The 19,803-nt window shown below is 41.4% G+C and overlaps 1 protein-coding gene across 1 annotated transcript in view; it reads right to left on the bottom strand.

Annotated features, from left to right (window-relative positions):
* Positions 1-6,466: 6,466 nt before the first annotated feature.
* Positions 6,467-19,803, bottom strand: part of wnt2bb (wingless-type MMTV integration site family, member 2Bb) — a 57,582-nt gene continuing 44,245 nt past the window's right edge. The window contains exon 5 of the mRNA XM_069941946.1: positions 6,467-8,415. Within this exon, the coding sequence (XP_069798047.1) occupies positions 8,186-8,415 (230 nt within the window). The 3' untranslated portion in view covers positions 6,467-8,185. The remainder of the gene's footprint in view (positions 8,416-19,803) is intronic.

Genomic DNA, 19,803 nt, shown 5'->3' on the forward strand with positions numbered 1-19,803 from the left:
TGAGAGAAATGGCCATGGAAAGGCTTGGTGGTGAACCTCCTATTTTGTTGGAGGAAGTTACTGCTCATCTAGAGCTGGTTATTAGGGAACCATAATGACAATTTTACATCTTTTTGTCTTTATTGCCATCTTTTTGTCTTTATTGCCCCCTTCTTTGTCTGAAAGATCATCCACTGAAAGGTTTAATTAAAATGGAATGTTATCAGACCAGGAGCTGTAACTGTAAATTCGTTTGTAATTTAAGGATCCAATGTTGGATCTAGTATTTGAGGACAGCAGATATGTAGTTATGTTATATCCTTTATACCCGATGAAGAGCCCAGAGCCAAAGCCTTGGTTACCCTTTACTTCGTATGGATTCTGCACAACCTGCTGAGTTTTCTCCAGCCCTCAATCCCAGCATTGGCACACTCTCTCTTGTTTAACTCCAATGTTATTTCCTTTATTATTTAACTGTCTACTGGGGGAATTGCAATCAGTTGACTGGGAAGAGGTTGAAGTGAACAGGCCATCTCCTATTTATAGTGGACAGCTGATACACTGTTACGACTGGAATTATTGTGAGCTGGTTCAGGAGCTCTATCCTTGTCCAAGTTCACCAGCTACAAAAAAGGAAGTTCTCATCCCACGATTTCCCCATCTCAACCTCAGTGACTTGCATTTATACAGCGGCCTAAATGTTCCCAAGGCCCTTCAGGGGAACTAATTCCATAGCCATTTGACCCTAAAGTGCCTCAAGAGACAGTTCCACAAATGACTAGAACCTTGATGGAAGGAGCAGGTTTCAAGAATTCTCTTGACAAAGGGGAGAGTGACAGGGGTTTAGGGGTTTCTCGACATGACATGGCAGCTGTGGCCACGATCACTACAGACGTGATTAAAATTGGGGATGCTCAGAGGGCCTGTTCTGGTCAACAGAGGTTATGGAGGGTCGGGAAGGAAGCACAGAGAAAGCAATTTCCTAACCTTGCTTCATGGTAGGGGATTTGGAGGGGGGTGGGGTCTTTGATTTTCCTTTAGTTTAGGTTTCCCTTTTTTCCCCTCCCTTTTCTTCTTTTGTTTTTAATTGGATGATATAACAGATAATGTCTTTGCTCAACTGTGAAGAATACAACTTTTGATGAAAAATAGAATGAGAAGGAAAGATGATTTTAGACTTAAAAAAAAAATTATAGTTCGAAAAGAACTTTAAACTTTACTTTTCCTTTCTTTTGGGTTGGGTTTTTATTTTTATGTTTGATGTTATATTTGACTACATTATTACCAATGTGTGTTTGCCCTTTGAATTATGTTCATATTTGAAATATCCTTCCTATATTTTAAATGTATTGCATATTGTATAATTGTATCGTTCAATTGCTGATATATAAAATACCAATAAAAATATTTTAAAAAGAAAGAAAAAGGTGATGATATTATAGTTGAAGTCTGCATCAAAGGATAACGAGTGAGGTAGTAAGAAAAGTTCAGAACTGTGGAGGACAGGCATTGCGTAGTCTGCAGTGTGGACCTTAGCAATTGTGACTCAGGGTAATATATGCATGAATGACGTAATCAGCGGCAGAAACTGAGGCAAGGATCGAGACGGATAATGATACGGGGGTGAAGTAATCACCTTTAATGATGCCATGGATGGCCGTCTTGGGGGGGGAGTGGTCAAATGCTACACCAATGGGTCGAATGCTTAGCTCAGTCTCATATAAACACCAGAGAGATCTGGATAAAGTGGGGGGGGGGCAAAGGTAGGGGACCTCCGAGCAGCAGCCAAAAGCAGTAGCTTTGTTCTTGCAAATGCATTTTGTTGGAGGAAGTTTCTGCTCATCTAGGAATTTATAATAATAAATAACCAGACTAACAATTAATCTCATACCTTGTTTTTCCTTTCAACTGCCCTCGAATGAGCCGAGGGAAGGTCCCAATTACACTTTGCTTTGTCGGAGAGATCAGGGAAACTTCGAAAGATGTGATAAAATGGCCTTTTATCGGATGTAATTACAGAATGGAAAAAGGAAAGGCCAAGAAGCTTTTCTGCAGAGTTGTGTTGTGATGAATTAAATATGTCTCATCAAGAGAACATGAACTCAAATCCTTAAATGAAATTTTTTAAAATTGTAGATGCTGGAAATAAGAAATATTCACAATTCTGATGATTCCTGGACAAACACTAGAAAATGCAGGTGTTGGCACATAAGAAATAGGATCAAGAATCCGGCCTATCGAGCTTGAGCCTCCATCCAGTGAGATCATGGGTAAACTGATCTCCACCTACCTGCCTTTTCCCCATATTCCTTAAATCTCCTACCTGCCTCAGGGTTGGGACCATTGTTATTTGTTGTCTATATCAATGATCTGGATGATAATATGGTGAATTGGATCATCAGGTTTACTGATGACGCACAGGTAGGAGGCGATGTGGAGAGCGAGGAAGGTTTTCAAAGCTTGCAAAAGGATCTGGACCAGCTAGGTAAATGGGTCAGAAAGTGGCAGATGGAGCTTAATGCAGACAAGTGTGAGGTGATGCATTTTGAAAGGGCAAAGCAAGATAGGAAATGGTAGAGTAAATGGTAGGGCACTGAGGAGTGCGGAGGAGCAGAGAGATCTGGGGATACAGATACATTGTTCCCTGATGGTGGGCAGGATTGTAAAGCAAGCTTTTGGCATCTTAGCCTTTATAAATCAAAGTATTGAGAATAGCAATTGGGATGTTATGTTGAAGTTCTTTAAGACATTGGTGAGGCCAAGTTTGGAGTATTGTGTGAAGTTCTGGGCACCTAACTACAGGAAAGATATCAATAAGATTGAAAGAGTGCAGAGAAGATTTAGTAGGATGTTGCCAGGTCTTCAGGAGATGAGTTACATGGAAAGAATTAACATGTTAGGACTTTATTCCATGGAGCAAAGAAGAATGAGGGGAGATTTGTCAGGGTTTTAAAAGATTATGAGAGGTATAGACAGAGTAGATGTGAGTAGGCTTTTTCAACTTAGATTGGGGAAGATAAATACAAGAGGTCATAGTTTTAAGCTGAAGGAGGAAAGGTTTAGGGGGACATTAAGGGGAATGTTCTTCACTCAGAGGGTGGAGGGAGTGTGGAATGAGCTGCCATCTGATGTGGTGAATGTGGGCTCGATTGTGTGTTTTAAGAATAAATTGGAGAGATATGTGGATGGGAGAAGACTGGAGGGTTATAGAATGAAAGCAGATCAGTAGGACTAGCACAGACCAGAGGGGGATAAAATGGCCTGTTTTCTGTGCAGTAGTGTTCTATGGTTCTTCCACTTTTCCTTCAGTGATTTAGTTATGTCTGCTGGGAGCTCTGTCATATGAACATTTCAGGGCCAACACTTTGATGGTAGGGATGTTGTTACCAAAAATATAATGGCAACACCTAAAAATCATTTAACAGATAAACAAGAGAACAGCACTGATCACTAGGGATCGTGGATCTGGGCTTGGGACAGTAGAGGTAGCTGTAGTTAAGGAAGGGAAAAAGTGGAGTTGTTTGTGGTTAGGATCGACTGACTGATGAGGAAGACAACGTTTCTCCCACCGCAATCCCCTTCACTGCTCCAAGGCTAACAGTCAGAGGAATTTTTCCCTCAGGCAAGCCAGAATGGAAGGTGCAATGAAAGCTGGGTGGTCCGAAAAAATGCAAGGTCCTCAGCATCATGACCCCCCCCCCCCACCCCCACCATCACCAACAGACAATCGATCCCAAAGTAAGGAATTAGAAGGCCTGCAGGCTTGTTCATCTCTAACTGGGTTGCAGCCATAACAACCAGCTATTGCTATGCCTGCTGCACTTTTTACCAATGTGAGATAGAACTACAGATAAATTATCCATTTATCACTTTATCACTCATGGCTTGCACTTTATCTCAGATCTTTCCTTTTATTCCTTCCTCTTCTCTCATCCTGACCTTGATTCTGTGCTTAATTAAAAACTATTAAATCTTTAACTTGCCAATCTGATGAATGATTATTGCCCTAAAATATTAACTCTGTCTCCACAGAAACTACTTGACGAGCAGATAGCTTCCAGAATTTTGTTTTTATAATGTGAAGAACAGGAAATGTTGTCCAACCGATGTTTATACTCCACATGAGCGTCTTCTCTCTCTCATTCCATCTTCCCATCCTGGCCTGTTTTTCACTTTCCCCTCACGGACACATCAAGTCTACCTCCAACAGTACCTTTAGTCTCTACTTCAACAACCTCTGCATTGAGTAATTTGCCCTATTTTTAAAAATTGAGTTATCAACAATCAATTAAATAATTTCTGCTAGTTCTGGACTCCATCAAAGTTTTGCCCATTCTCAGAACAAATCCCTCCATAATTTTAAATGCCCCGATCAAGACCAATCTTTGTCCGCTCTCTTCTAGTGACATGGTGCTTCCATTTATCTAATCCTTCTTGACAATTGCACCCTCTCAATTCTAGTCATTTTGTTGTCATGCAATTTCTAGTAACCCACTGTCATTTTTATGTTAAAGTTGTTTAAGACATAGTGAGGCCAAATTTGGAATATCGTGTGCAATTCTGGGCACCCAACTACAGAAGGATATCATTAAGATTGAAAGAGTGCAGAGAAGATTTACTAGGATGTTGCTGGGTCTTCAGGAGTTGAGTTACAGGCAAAGAGTAAACAGGTTAAGACTTGGAATGAAGAAGAATGAGGGGAGATTTGACAGGGGTTTACAAGATTTTGAGAGGAGTGGATGCAAATAGGCTTTTCCATTTAGATTAGGGGGAGCTAAATATGAGAGGTCACAGTTTTAAGCTGAAGGGCGAAAGGTTTAGGGGGTTAGGGAGTGGTGGGAGTGTGGAATAAGCTGTCATCTGATGTGGTGAATGCAGGCTCGATCGTGTGTTTTAAGAATAAATTGGAGAGATACATGGATGGGAGAGTCCCGGAGGGTTACGGAATGGGAGCAGGTCAGTGGGACTAGGGAGATGACGGTCAGTGCAAACAAGAGGGCCAGGATAACCTGTTTTCTGAGCTGTAGAGTCCTATGGTTCTATGTAGCATACAGTCAATGTTTAGAACAGTTAATATCAGGTAGAATAACCAGTCTCACAGTTGATCAGCAAAAATGCTTGTCATTCTGTCTCAAGGATAAATCAGGAAATAAGCTTCAGGTTCTATATTGTAAAAACACACAACGCTGGAGAAACTCAGCAGGTCAAACAGTGTCCTTTATATAGCAAAGGTAAAAATACCTAACCGACGTTTCGAGCTTGAGTCCTTTATCAAGATATGGAATAAATATCAGCTGGCGCCCGAACAAAAGAGTAAGTGGGGGAGGGGTGGTCACAAAGACAGGAGATGATAGGTGGAGAAGAGAGGGAGGGAGGGGACAGCAATGATCAAGGGGAGGAGGGATGGTTCAGTGTAGGGAGGGGGAAGGGAGGGAGAAGAACTGGAAAGGGGAAGGGAAGGTGGGAGGGGGAAGAGGAGAGCAGGTCAGCAGAAACTGGAAAAGTCGATGTTAACGCCATCTGGCTGGAGAGTGCCCAGATGGAGAATCAGGTGTTGTTCCTCTAATTTGCAGGTGGTCTTGGTGGGACAGTACATATGGCCATGGACAGACATGTGAGTATGGGAGTGTGAGAAGGCCACAAAGGGAGCACTGGATGCAGTAAATCAGTCCTGCGGACACACAAGGATAGAGATACAAAGGGATTGGACATCCAGGTTCTATATTGAGGGGGTACTGGTTATTTAAAGGGATTGGACTTCCAGGTTCTATATTAAGGGGGTACTGGCTATTTAAAGGGATTGGACATCCAGGATCTATATTGAGGGGGTACTGGTTATTTAAAGGGTCTGATTATGACAATTTCCTATTGGCCCTATCAGTTACAGATTACCTCAACTAATAGATAGAAGCCTCCTTGATCTGTCGTCATGAAGTAATCTAATATATATGTGTGCATGTATGACTGTTTGTTTGTACTCCAAATCAATATGGAGTACTCTAGAAATGTCCAAGGAGGTTCAGTGGGGTTAAAATTTGATTCTGAATATCATGACCACATTGAATTTAACATTTAAAGACATATGAAGTTCAAAAATTCAAAAATAAATTGAACTTGCTCCAGGGTCACCTCAATTAGCTACAGTGCTGGGCATCAATGTGCATTTAGAATAAAAACAAGTGGTCAAACCCAGTTCAATATGGGCCCAAAAAAGCAAAGCAACATTGGCGGAAGCTCTTCACAAGCCCATAGGTTTAGATATAAATGTTGTGTTTAAAGAAATATATTTATGCAGAATTACCATGAGGTTTTGGGGGTTTTTTTTCCCCGCCAGGTCATATAAAATAAAGTAGGAGGAGACCAAGTTGATAGTAAGGAATCAAAATGTCACATTACCTTACTGGCAGTGTCCTCCGAATCAGAAGGTTGATGGCCCAAAAGCTGGATGCAATTTTTCAGAAATAAACTCAAGTAGAAAAGCTCCAAACCCAACATTTATACAGAAATGCAGGAAAGAAACAAAGAACAAGCCATAGATCTTGAGGCAAGATAATGGTACAAGCTGAACTCTTTATGAGAACTCAGATATGCTATTATACAGTATCTTTGGATTGAAAATGTAATTGATTGGATCATCAATAGCATTTCCCCTACACTTCCAGATGCCTTCTTGTCGTGTGACACTGTTAAAGATTCCTAAATCAGGGTGACACCCTTCCCTATTGGTGTTAGGTGAGCACCACAGTTCCAAGGCTCATTAGAATGACCACACCATCCTTAGTATTGTAGAGAATGTAACCCAAGCTTTGAGGGTGGCATGGTCAGCGCCAGCGACCAGGGTTCAAATCCAGCCCCGTCTGTAAGGAGTTTGTATGTTTCCACCCCCCCCCCCACCACCCCGTGTCTGCTTGAGTTTCCTTCGGGTGATCCAGTTTCCTCTAACCTCACAAAAATTGACAGGGTTTGTAGGCTAATTCGAATATTTGGGCACCATTTTATTTAAAATTATAAAAATTTAATTCAACACTGATTCCCAGGACACCAGTGCTGAGGTAATGCGACAGTATGATCTCCCAGTATCAGTGCGTTTTTGCTAAGGGCGGGACGAAGTCAGTTTCTCCCACTGTATCCTATATGCCACCCAAACAGCGTCTTGCTACCCAGTGAGGGGGACAAAGCGTACAACAGCCACGTGCAGCGTCACCCACGTGACCCAGTCGGATTTTAAGATTATTCTCGTGACTAAACAACCACCAGAGGCAGAACTTTAAATACTCAGGACTTGGGGTCCATCCCATTTTTATCCTTAGTTTAATTAGGGGAAAAAAAAGTTTCTCTGTGGAATTACAAACAGGACACTTAGGTGGGGTGCCTTAAAATCACAGTAATAATGCAACCTTTTGCATTAATTTAGACTGCAGGAACAGCATTTGGAGTCTGCCAAACATTAACATACTGGAAGCTGTGTGAGAATTATTACAGTATTTAAAAAATATTAAACCATAAAAAAGTACAGGCGAGTTGCACTATTTGGCATTAGCAGCAAACCAGAGCTTAACCTTATTCCCTGATGTCTTTGTAGACATCCCTTTACAGTTTGAAGGCTGGAGCTCCTGACAAGAGTTCAAATCAACAGTTAGTCATATCCCAATAAGTCTCTTCCTCACTCGCTCTCTTTCTCTCACACACACTCTCTGCTATCCTTTTGTAGCTATCCATAGTGCAGGTTGTCTTGTTAATACAAGATAACGCAATTGCCTTTAGAAAGTGCAAGCCCTTGTTTCCTGGTAAAGAACGCACGCAGCTTCACATCCTTCTGAAGAATCGTAAGGAGTACTTCAGCAGCACATATTAGTCGCGTGCAGCCGATGCTACAGGAGGTCCTCATTACTTGACAGCTCTAGAGGCCAGGTCTTTCACGTTATGAAGTCTTTCGCTCAGTGACCAGTTGCACTGTTCCATTTAAAATAAAACATTGCAAATTGTAATGTTCATGATTTACGCCTACATTGCTATTCCCCTATTGACAAGGAATATGCTGTGATTGACTGAACATGTCCAATGGTCCCTATGGGAGGTGTAGTCCACCTTAGTGCTTTGCAGAGTATGAATTAAAATGAAAAGCCATGCAGCTAAACTACAACTCCCAAAATGCCACGCACTGCCACGCCATATCCCATATAAAAGGCGGCGCTTCCCGCTGCCATCAAGTCTGATCCAGCCACTCTGCCCGCTTTGGTGCTTTGCAGGTGTGGAAATCGACTGTCTCTTGGCACTCCTTGCACTTGACCGCACAGCACCAGTGGAACTTGCACTCGCACTTGGTGATGCGGGCGACCCGCGTGGTGTCGTAGCCCCGGCCGCAGCACATGACTTCGCATCCGTCCATGCCCCGGGACGACTTGTTGCAAACTCTCCCGGCTGTCCCCAGAGACCCTGAAAGAAGGCAACAATAATGAGGTTGTTGAATGCAGGGAGATCTGACAAGGCATTCCAAGATAGAATATTACAGCACAGTACAGGCCCTTTGGCCCACGATGTTGTGATTACCTATATTCCACTACTCCTATCCTAAGCAAATTCCTATGCAGAGTAATCAGAATGGTTCAGGAGGTAAAACACAAAAATCTGCACACCCCTCCCAACTCTCATGTCTGTCCATGGGCTCATGCAAAACCACCTGTAAATTGGAGGAGCAACACTTAATTTTCCGTCTGGGTACTCTCCAAGTGAATGGTATTTACATTGACTTTTCCGATTTCTGCTACCCCGCCCTCCCTTCTTCCTCCCTCCCCTTCCCTTTGTCTTCTTTCTTCCATTTCTACCCACCCTTTCCTCTCCATTCACAGATCTATCTCCCCCCTCCCCGTGCTAGCTGGGTGCTCTGGCTCCCTTATCCACCGATTACCTCCTGCCTTTTGGACTGTGCTACACCCCAAACCTTCCCCCCCACCATTTTGTTCAGACGCCTGTCTACATTTTGTCCATACCTTGATGAAGGGCTCAAGCCAGAAGCGTTGGTTACGTATTGTTACGAGCCCAAAGGACCCCAAAACCCAGCAGCAGTAGATATTCACCATAACAAATAGTTACTTAAACAGAAGTTGTTTTTAATTATCTTTAAACATGAAAATAGAATCAAACTTTAACATATCTCTATTAACTTAACTAACCCAAATTAACCCCCTTCTAATTCTAAGTGCACTTGTATGTAATGTGTATGTAAATTTAAGAAAAGTTATTTGGTTCACAGTTAAATCTCACTTCTCATTTTCCAAGTTCTCTGGATGCAGGCAATTCTTATAGTGTGCACAGAATTGAACATGTATAAAGTTCACCAGGCTTTGGTGCTCGAAAGGTAAATGTTTACAGCTCAGAAAGGTTCTCGTAGGGTTTGCAGAGAGAGATTTGTTGTTCCAGGATTTCCACAACTGAGGTACCACCATTAGTCACCTCAATGTCTCACTGATGAAACTTGCCCCATCAGGGTTCTCCAGATGATAACCTCTTTCTTTCACGCTACCACAGAGTTCCACTTATTCCAAGAGAAACATCAGACAGGTAGCACTTCCAACCATCTGCCGCTTTTCTTCAGTTCCAACAAGCTTCCTGGCTTGCACTGTTCAGCTGCTTTTAGTGTCGCACACACTAGCTGAGAGAGCTTGTTTCACCTCTCTCTCTCTCTCTCTCTCTCTCTCCAACTGAGATGGCTAAAAAGCCCATGTGACTCTCTCACTTGCCACAAAACCCCCACCTTCTTCAGCAAACCACAGGAGTTATCTTTCTGCTCCCATCTGTTGCTTTAGGTAAACAAAACCCAGGAGTGACCTTTCTGTGAGCACTAAAGATAATTGCAAACAGCCAGTCTCCAGTCCAAAACAATGGTCTATTCATTTTATGATGTCATTTCAATTAGCACCTATTTGTGAAAATGTGCATAGCATTCTCCATAGTTTCTGTAAAGTCAACTGAATATGAATTTTTCAGTATTTCAAATAAGATCTGTTTTAAAGTGTGTAAATGTATGTAACCTACTCTAATTTTACCAAATTCTCCCAAATATATATTCCATTACAGTATCTTTACCATTGCTGTATAAAGTACACGGTTTGACCTGCTGAGTTTCTCCAGCGTTGTGTTTTTATAGTTCAGGAGGTTTTAGGAGGGTAATTTATTCATATTGACTCTTCCATGAGGAGATCTGAAAACACTTAAAAGAGCCAATGAAGGGCTCTGCAATTGAGTCTCTGCTGTTATGTAGTAAATGTGACTACATAATCATAAGGTACAGCAAGATCCCACAAACAGCATTTCTCCTAAGTTGAGCCGAGGGATAGATTGCCATGGATATCTAGACTGCCCTTCACTGAAATAGTGCGATGAGAAGGTTTACAGTCTCTTGAGAGGACAGATGCAACTGCAGTTTACTAACTGAAAAAAGGCACCTTCCGCGACTGTTATTTAGTTATTTATTTTTACATTTAGAGATACAGCACAGTAGCAGGTCCTTTTGGGCCACAAGCCTGTACTGCCCAAATACACCCATGTGACCAATTAACCTACCAATGTTGTACGTCAGAGGTTTTCAAACTTTTTCTTTCCACTCACATACCACTTTAAGTATTCCCTATGCCATAAGTGTTCTGTGATTAATAAGGGATTGCTTAAGATGGTATGTGGGTGGAAAGAAATAGTTTGAGAACCACTGTTTTAATTGTACCTTATTGACTTGTCATGTGCACGGTTTCATAACTCCAAAGGAAATGGGCCAATGACAATTTTTCTCAAGCCAAATATTTCAGTAATGACTGGGTCTGGAGCAGTGGTTCTCAACCTTTTTTCCCCCACCCACATATCACCTTAAATTGTGTCCAAAATTCACCAGGCAATACAGCTGCGTATAAGTATTCAGCATCTTCAGTTTTGAACATTGACCTATGACCCAATATTCATGGGAATATTCTATAAAATAGTAATCCTGCCTCATAATTTTTAATTAAAAAAAAAAATTAGACATGGTAACAGGTCATTTCGACTCATGAGTCCTTGCTGCCCAATTTACACCCAATTAACCAACACCCCCAACACGTTTCAAATGCCGGGAGGAAACCGGAGCCCCTAGGGAAAAGCCACGCAGACATGGGGAGAACGTACAGATTCCTTACAACCCTGGTCCCGATCGCTGGCGCTGTAAAGTCGTTGCGCTAACCACTATCCCAACTGTGTCACCCTAATCATTGTCTGACAAATCGTCATATATGTCCTTTCACAGATAAATACAATATAACTCAAGATACAGTGCTGGCATATTACCAATTGAGATCCTACTTGAAGGACAAATTAGGAAGCAGTCTGAGGTTACCAGAGGGAAGTAACTTTGAATATGTGATTACAGATACAATGATAATCAAAAGATTTATAACAAATATGTATATTAAACTCCAAGAAAAGGAGAATGAGGAAACAAATGGTAAAACTAAACAAAAATGAGAACAAGATTTAAATATAAAGATAAAAAAGGAAACATGGGAGAAGTTATGTTCTGGAACGATGAGAAATACAATAAATACGAGGTTACATATGATACAATATAACTGGATACACAGGCTATACATTACACCTCAAAAGTTAAATAAATGGGACCCAACAGTATCTGACAGATGTTTTCGATGTAAAAAAGAAATGGGAACAATTCATGCAATCTGGACATGTGAGAAAGTAGAAAAATTTTGGGAAGATCTAAACCAAATATTAAATAAAATTACAGAAAACAATATACCAAAGAATCCAGAGATCTTCCTCCTAAGTAACATAAAAAACAAAGAATTTGGAATTGATTTGGAGGATGCACAAAAAGATTTGTTAAGATAGCTCTAGCCGAGCAAAAAAATGTATTATGTCAACCTGGAAATTGGAAGATAATTTGAAAATACAACAATGGTATATAGAAATGAATAAATGTATTCCATTAGAAAAAATAACATATAGTTTAAGAAATAATATTGAAATATTTGAACAAATATGGGAGCCTTACATGAAACACAATAGCGAAAACCTACCGGGGACATTCACTACCTAAATTAACGAAAGGAGAAGGAAATGAAAAGAGTTGACTCAGTGGAATTTCTTGTTTATTTTTATTGAATGACAACATTGTTTGACTGGTTTAATGTATCCTAGATTTTGTACTTTAAATGGACGGGAGGGGGGGAGGTAGGGAGGGTGGGATGGGAGGAGGGAGGGGAGGTGGAGAAAATGGAAAAAGTATGTATATGGTGTGAAAAATAAAAAAAATTAAAAAAATATATATATATATGTCCTTTCACAACTTGCTGGAATCATCCAATTGCAATTTACATCTTCAGTCTTCACAGTTTAAGGGCGACTTGAAACCAGGTAGGAAACAGGAAATTACCTTTGAAGTCAGTAGTTGGAGACTTTCCTTGGGCAGATTGAATCAGGAACATTGTATTTAGGTTTTAACACTGTTCATTTGGAAAGATAGGCAGAATGCATGGAATCCAACAGAAAGGCACATATAATAGGGATATTTCAAATTGAATGGGGTGGTAAAATTGATTCCTGAAATAAATGGGTTAGATTTTGAGGAGAGATTAAATAGCCTGGAACTATACTCATGGGAGCTGAGAAGGATGAGAGGGTAGAAGTATAAAATTATGAAAGGAATAGATAAGGGAGTTTGTTTCCACTGGCAACTGATACGGGAACCAGAGAATTTTGCTTCAAGGTTCGTAGGAGTGGAATGAAAGCAGAAATAATGAGGAACTGGAGGCCTGCGACTGAGGGTGTGGAGAAACCTTTTCAGCCACCAGTAGTGAATCTCCCAGGGAAGGCTGCAGTGGCCGGCTCACTGAATATATTTAAGAGAGAACAGCACTGGAGGAGGCCTTTCAGCTCATCTGTCTGTGCTGAACATTGTGCCCAGATTAGACTAAATCTCTGCAGCTTGCACATGATACATATCCCTCTATTCCCTGTTTCTGTCATGCCTCTTCACAACACTAATATTTTAGGTGCTGTCACTGCTTCTCCGGCCAGTCCATTCCAGGCACAAATTTAGATGCTAAGGGATGGAGAGAGAACTGGAACACAGAATAGAGTGAGAGAATCAGCCCCAGTCATAATATATGTTTGAGGAGGGTCCCCAATGGACAGCTTCGACTCCTACTTTTCTATGTTTCTAAATTTAAGTAGATGTGCAGCAAGGTTATGGGCCCTCTGGCCCACGAGCCCCATGCCACCAAAATACCCCAATTCACCTACAAACCGCATATGTTTTGAAAGGCGGGAGCATGGGGAGTATGTGCAAACAGCGCCAGATTCGAGCCGGGTTGCTGGCCCTATCACACTAACTGCTGTGCTCTCCGTGCTGACCTACATCTACAACTACGTCTAAATAACATCCTTCGGATATTTTAACACAGGTGTCATTGCTTGAACTCCAAATTTTTGGGTGTCAACATCTCCGAGGATCTCTCCTGGAACTTCCATGTGGATGCAATCAAGAAAAAGACACTCCAGTGGTTATATTTTGTCAGGTGTTTAAGGAGATTCACAGAAGACTCTTGAAAACGTCTACAGCTGTACCTGGCTGGTTGCATCACTGTCTGGTACAGAGATGCCATCGTTCATGACAAGAAAACATCCCAGAGGGTTGTTAACTCAGCCTACGACATCACAGGCACTCCATCAAGGACTCCTACAAGAGGCGGTGTTTTAAGAAAGGAGCCTCTATCCTCAAGGACCCCCACGATCCAAGCAGTGCCCTTTTCACTCTGCTACCATCGGGAAAAAGGTACGAGAGCCTAAAGACGAGCACTCAGCGGCACAAGGGCTGCTTCTTCCCCGCAGCCATCAGATTCCTGAACAATGATCAATGAACCAAAGACACTGCCTGACTTTGACTTTTCGTGCACTATTTTTATTTATTGTTGTAAGGTGGTTTAAATGAATATTTGCATGGTGATGTTGCTGCAAAACGGCAAATTTCCTGACTTGTTCATGACAATCAACAATGACAGGGCAGCACGGATGGTGTAGCGGTTAGCAATCAGGACCGCACTGGGGTTCGAGTCCCGCGCTGTCTTTAAGGAATTTGTACGTTCTCCCAAAGTCTGCATTGGTTTTCTCCAGGGGCTCCAGTTTCCTCCCACCATTAAAAAAAATACCAGAGAGGTATGGATTTTTGGGCCAAAATGGCCTGTTATCGTGCTTCATGTCCAAATTTAAAAATATTATGTTTCTGATTCTGCCATAGAAGATAGAGAGGGAAATAATGTTTACACAAGCACGGTTTGATGGATATGGAGGACTATGGTTCTAGTTGCAGGCTAATGGGAATAGTTTGGGATGGACTAGATGGGCTGAATGAATTATTTCTTTGCTGTAATGTAGAGAGATCGGTAGTCATTTCAAAATTCGTGAAGAGATTCCCAAACAGCCCTTCCTTCTTTGATGTGGCCATCCTCACGTTCTCCCCTACAACTTTATGCAATTATCGCATGAAGGCAGAATTGGCAAATTCAAGATCAGAACAAAAAAAAACATGAAGATAACATACAAATTGGATTTTCTTAACTCCACAGAGGAGGTGGCAGCTAATGCCATTTTGAACTGTACCAATAAACAGTTGGAAGAGGGTTAGAGATTGCTGTGTTTGCTGTGAAATGACTTTTCTATTTTAGTGATATCATTGAGAATGTTGTTCTGCACCTATGAATTGAGATGGTGAGGTTGGATAAATATTCTGCCATTGGCAAAAACAAATTGCTGATCTAATCAATGGTGTGGGGAAAGAAAATCGGGGCAGGCTATAAACTCAACTGCTTGCTGGCTGCTGGCCATCTGGACCTCCTGACCGAAACCAATGTTACCTGTTAAAGTGATTGAGGAGAATTCTGGATGGAGGATCTGGAAGGACGAGGGGTTTTGCTGGAAATGAAGGCTTTTTTTTTCCAAAACGTGTTTTGTTATTCCTAAAGTTCTCATTAGTTATTTGTGAACACTCACACAACTCCCATTTTGTGTTTTGTAAAACCTCGTTTTCCAAATTGAAGCAACATGTTTACATTTAAACATCAGAAAATCAACATCTGGAACTGAGCACATTTTTGTGTGAGGTAAAATCTTTGATCTAACAGTTGTATTGATCAGTTTCCACTCTGTGAGCTGCACTTTAGAAGGTGAATTGCATTCAGAGCCTGCAAACCCTGATAGAACTGTCTGATATGCCAAACCCTCCCCAAGGTGGTCCAGTGAGCATAATAACCCCTGGTTCTTGCATATGTGCCAATTTATCATACGAAGCAGCAAATTACAAAGGTTACATTCCAGATGCAGAGCAGTGAACTGATCAAGTAAATAGGAGTTCAGCTCTCAATAAATGCAGCAGAAATTCTTAAGTATTCCAGTAATTTCTCATTGATGCTGTGATCTAGATGTGCTGATAAGAAACAGGGACAGGAGTTGGCCAATCAGCCCTTGAGATTGCTCTGCCATCCAGTCATACGGAAGATGATCCAAACTTTCCTGCTCTCTCCCCATACCCCACATCTCCCTGGTAGTTCAATCATCTGTCAATTTTAACCCCGAACATATTCAATGACCCTCTCTCCTCCAATGCACAGAATTAAATACATTTATTAACCTCTGAGGGGAATTAATAACTTGGATGCTGCCACCATGTCTCCTTTCTTCGAGGTATCCGGGACTAGGAGGCATAGGGTCAGAATATGGAGACATGTATTTTAGAAGAAGATAAAAATTACTCCTACCTCCATTTTTATACAGGCAATTCCTTATTCTAAAATGATGTTGTCTACTTACCTTGTCGAAGGAGACATCATCTCACTATGCAAAACACAAATGTGCTGGAGAAACACAGTGCTCTGATGTCAAATTGCTGGTGCCTGATCTGAGAGTACAAATGCTGGTGTAGATAATGATGGGGATACTGGTGCAGATATTGGTGCAAATACTGGTATAGATACTGGTGGAGTTACTGGTATAGAGAATGGTGCAAATACTGGTGTTGATACTAGTGCAGATAATGGTGGAGGTACTGGTGCAGATACAGATGGAGATACTGGTGCAGATACTGGTGGAGATACTGGTGTAGATACTAGTGCAGATAATGGTGGAGGTACTGATGCAGATACAGATGGAGATACTGGTGCAGATACTGGTGGAGATACTGGTGGAGATACTGGTATAGAGAATGGTGCAAATACTGGTGTTGATACTAGTGCAGATAATGGTGGAGGTACTGGTGCAGATACAGATGGAGATACTGGTGCAGATACTGGTGCAGATACTGGTGGAGATACTAGTGCAGATAATGGTGGAGGTACTGATGCAGATACAGATGGAGATACTGGTGCAGATACTGGTGGAGATACTGGTGGAGATACTGGTGGAGATACTAGTGCAGATAATAGTGGAGGTACTGGTGCAGATACAGATGGAGATACTGGTGCAGATACTGGTGAAGATACTAGTGCAGATAATGGTGGAGGTACTGGTGCAGATACAGATGGAGATACTGGTGCAGATACTGGTGAAGATACTAGTGCAGATAATGGTGGAGGTACTGGTGCAGATACAGAGGGAGATACTGATGCAGATACTGGTGTAGATACACTGGTAGGGGTGCAATTTCTCTGATTCTTTTATTTACCTCTTGTGTCACCAATATTGCAATTTGTGAAGTGGATGCCAACACTCACAATATTTCAAAGGAAGAATGCCGTTTATAACATATTATAAAAGGTCAGTTGCCAGTCATTGTTTTACGTGGTGAGACCTCAAAAGTCTGCTGAAGCTGTAACTGTAGTAAAAACACAGAAATGCCGGAGGAACTCAGCCGGTCTTGCAGGGTTCATGAGAGCTAAAGATATCTAAGTGGCATTTCTGGCCTGAGCCTTTCTTCAAGGCATGAGTACAAAGCAGGCAGGTGTCTGAATTAAAAGGCTGGGGAGAAGGAAAGAAAGCAGAGCAGGGCATATTTTGAGCTGATGAACGGTTTTGTCTGGAAGAACTACTACTGTGACCAGACTTCCATATTTACATGTGATGGTGTACTTGTTCTTATTAGAAATTCCATTTTATCTTCACCTAATTCTGGTTATAAGAAGTGTTCAATCATGATCTTGTATCTAATCTTCTAAAAGTGAACTTAGAAAACACAAGGTCATAGCCAATGAAGAACTGCTGCATAGTGTTATTACCTGGGAAATGAAAATAAATGGCAACATGTTCTATCTAATTTCTTTATCCAATATTAATGACCTTTGCACGATAATTAAAAATAGTGAACACTCTGCTTTTCGTGATATCATTATTCCTTGTCTATAAATAAACAAACTCGACTAATTTTTAAAATTCCCCTGCCAAAAATGGTCAAACTTTCCATTGCAAATTTTCATTTCAAATGGAGTCAGTCAGTCTTTGCTTATGTCTATCACTTTTTATTTCAAAGCTAGGAATTCCAGAGATCTTTCACCACAACATGAGTGAGATTAGCAGTTGTTCAGGCAGGTTCACAAACAGCTTATTAGTTAGCAATCAGTGAAAAAGCAAAAGGCCGTCTAACCTTGTATCATTTTTATTAAACCTATGTAAACCCTAACGTGTAAAAAGTCAGCCAATATCTTTTGGAGCAAAGAAGGATGAGAGGTGATTTAATAGCGGTCTGAGAGGCATAGATGAGGTAGACAGCCAGTACCTTTTCCCCCAGGAAAATAGCAAATAGCAGAGGACATCTGCACAAAGTGAAGGGAGGGAAATTTAGGGGAGACATCAGGGGTACCTTTTTTACACAGAGAGTTGTGGGTGCCTGGAACGCCTTGCCAGGTATAGAGGTGGAGGCTGGAACATTAGGGGCATTTAAGAGACTCTTAGATACATGGATGAAAGAAAAATAGAGGGTTTTGAGGTAGGAAAGGTTTAGTATTTTTTGGTAGGAATATATAGGGCAGCACATCATCAAGGACAGAAGGGCCTGTGTGTTCCATGTTTCATAAAAATGATTTTCTCATGTTCATTTTAGTTCCTTTGTCTTCATTCTGTCCTCCCCTTGTTTTCCTATCTGATTGCCTGTCCAAATACCTTTTAACCATTATAATCTGCCTCCTCTCCCTCCCATCTCAGCCCTTTCCAAACACTCACTATGATCCCCAAGTGGAAGTAAGATTCTGAATGTTTTTTTTTGAGGCAGAGGAGGAAATATTTGAGGAGCAGAGAAACGATAGGTTAGTGTACAACCTCAAGTTTATTGTCACGTGCGCCAAGATGCAGTGATGGGGGTTGCTTTGCACAGAGTTGCGGGCACCTGGGTGCCTTGCCGGGGATCGTGGTGGGAGGCTGAAACATTAGGGGGCATTTAAGAGACTCTTAAGCAGTCACATGGATAGAAGAAGAATAGAAGGTTACGGGGTAGGAAAGGTTTAGTTTCTTTTTGGTCAGAATACATAAGTCAGCCCCACATTGTGGGCTGAAGGACCTGTACTGTGCTGTAGTATTTCATGTTCTATTCCTGTGCACAAAGCTGGAAAGGCTATGGGTGGATCTTTATTGAACGATTTGAGAGGATACATACCTTATTCATTTTGTCATACAGCAGAAGACTGCTTGATTCATCATGTCTGTGGTAACTCTTTGAAAGAACTACCTAAAAGTCCATTTACAAAAGTTTATCTTTCACAGATATATCCAGCACCCCTTTTAAAGTGACATCTGTCACCATGACCTTATCAGGCAGAGCATGCCAGATCATTACATTGAAATAATTATCCTATATCCCCTTGTGATTTTTTTTCCAGCAGGATCTTGAATTTGCACTGTCTGGTTATTGATCCTCTGGCTGCTAGGAACAGTCTTTTTATTAAAGTCCCACCTTTAAAATACATTCCTTTGGATGTATAAGCTCTGTTAACATAATAATATGATTATTTGCTCTGGTTCATGAATTAGTAACAAAGGGGTACAAACTCAGGATTAGTGGGGAAACATAAAGGGAAAGTTTCCTCTGTGCTGAACTTTCTGTGACTAAGAAGCTTGAAAGCTAATCTTAGCTTCAGTGCACATGACCTGTTCAAATCAGGGCTAAATCTGGCCTAGTGACACCTGTCACTCAACTACTTCCCCATGGCTCAGTGCCCACCAACATCCATAACAATCCTTTCTTCTCCAGCATTGTCCTCTTTTCTCCAAACACAGTCCTTTACAAATACAGCCTGGATCTCTCCCCTCTTTAATTCCCTTCAGTTACTTTGCATCTCCTCACCATAACACAACAATGTTAGCCAGAAATTAATGACACCACCGAATCAGAGTAAAAACCCTGGTGTCTGGCAACTATAGGGGATTTCTAGATGCCCTGTAAGTGAACTTTCCAGTTGCTTGAGATGGCATGTTGCATGATTGGCGAACTAACGACAAGATTCACCAATGTTAAACTTACGTATTTCTTACCCATTTATTTTCCGCGATTTTGTCAGTTGCTTGAGCCTTGAATTTCGGATAAGGAAGCCGTTCAGGCCCTAAATTTTAGGTTGGCTCCTGGCAGATCAATCTTGTCTTCTCTTTCCCTGTAACCCTAAGGATTATTCTGCTTTTGCCTCTCCAATTTCCTTTTCAAGGCCCTAATTGATTTTTTTTCCCCGCAACATCCCTCCAGCCATTGTGCTCCGCCCCCTTAATCTACTCATGTCTATTCTTAATTGTTGGTTAGGGGTAGAAATAATAACATGGAGGTCAGAGAGATTTCCCTTGTACATCTTTCAAATAATGCAGTAGGAGCCACAC

Source organism: Narcine bancroftii, chromosome 5, assembly GCF_036971445.1.
Source record: "Narcine bancroftii isolate sNarBan1 chromosome 5, sNarBan1.hap1, whole genome shotgun sequence".
NCBI lineage: Eukaryota > Metazoa > Chordata > Chondrichthyes > Torpediniformes > Narcinidae > Narcine > Narcine bancroftii.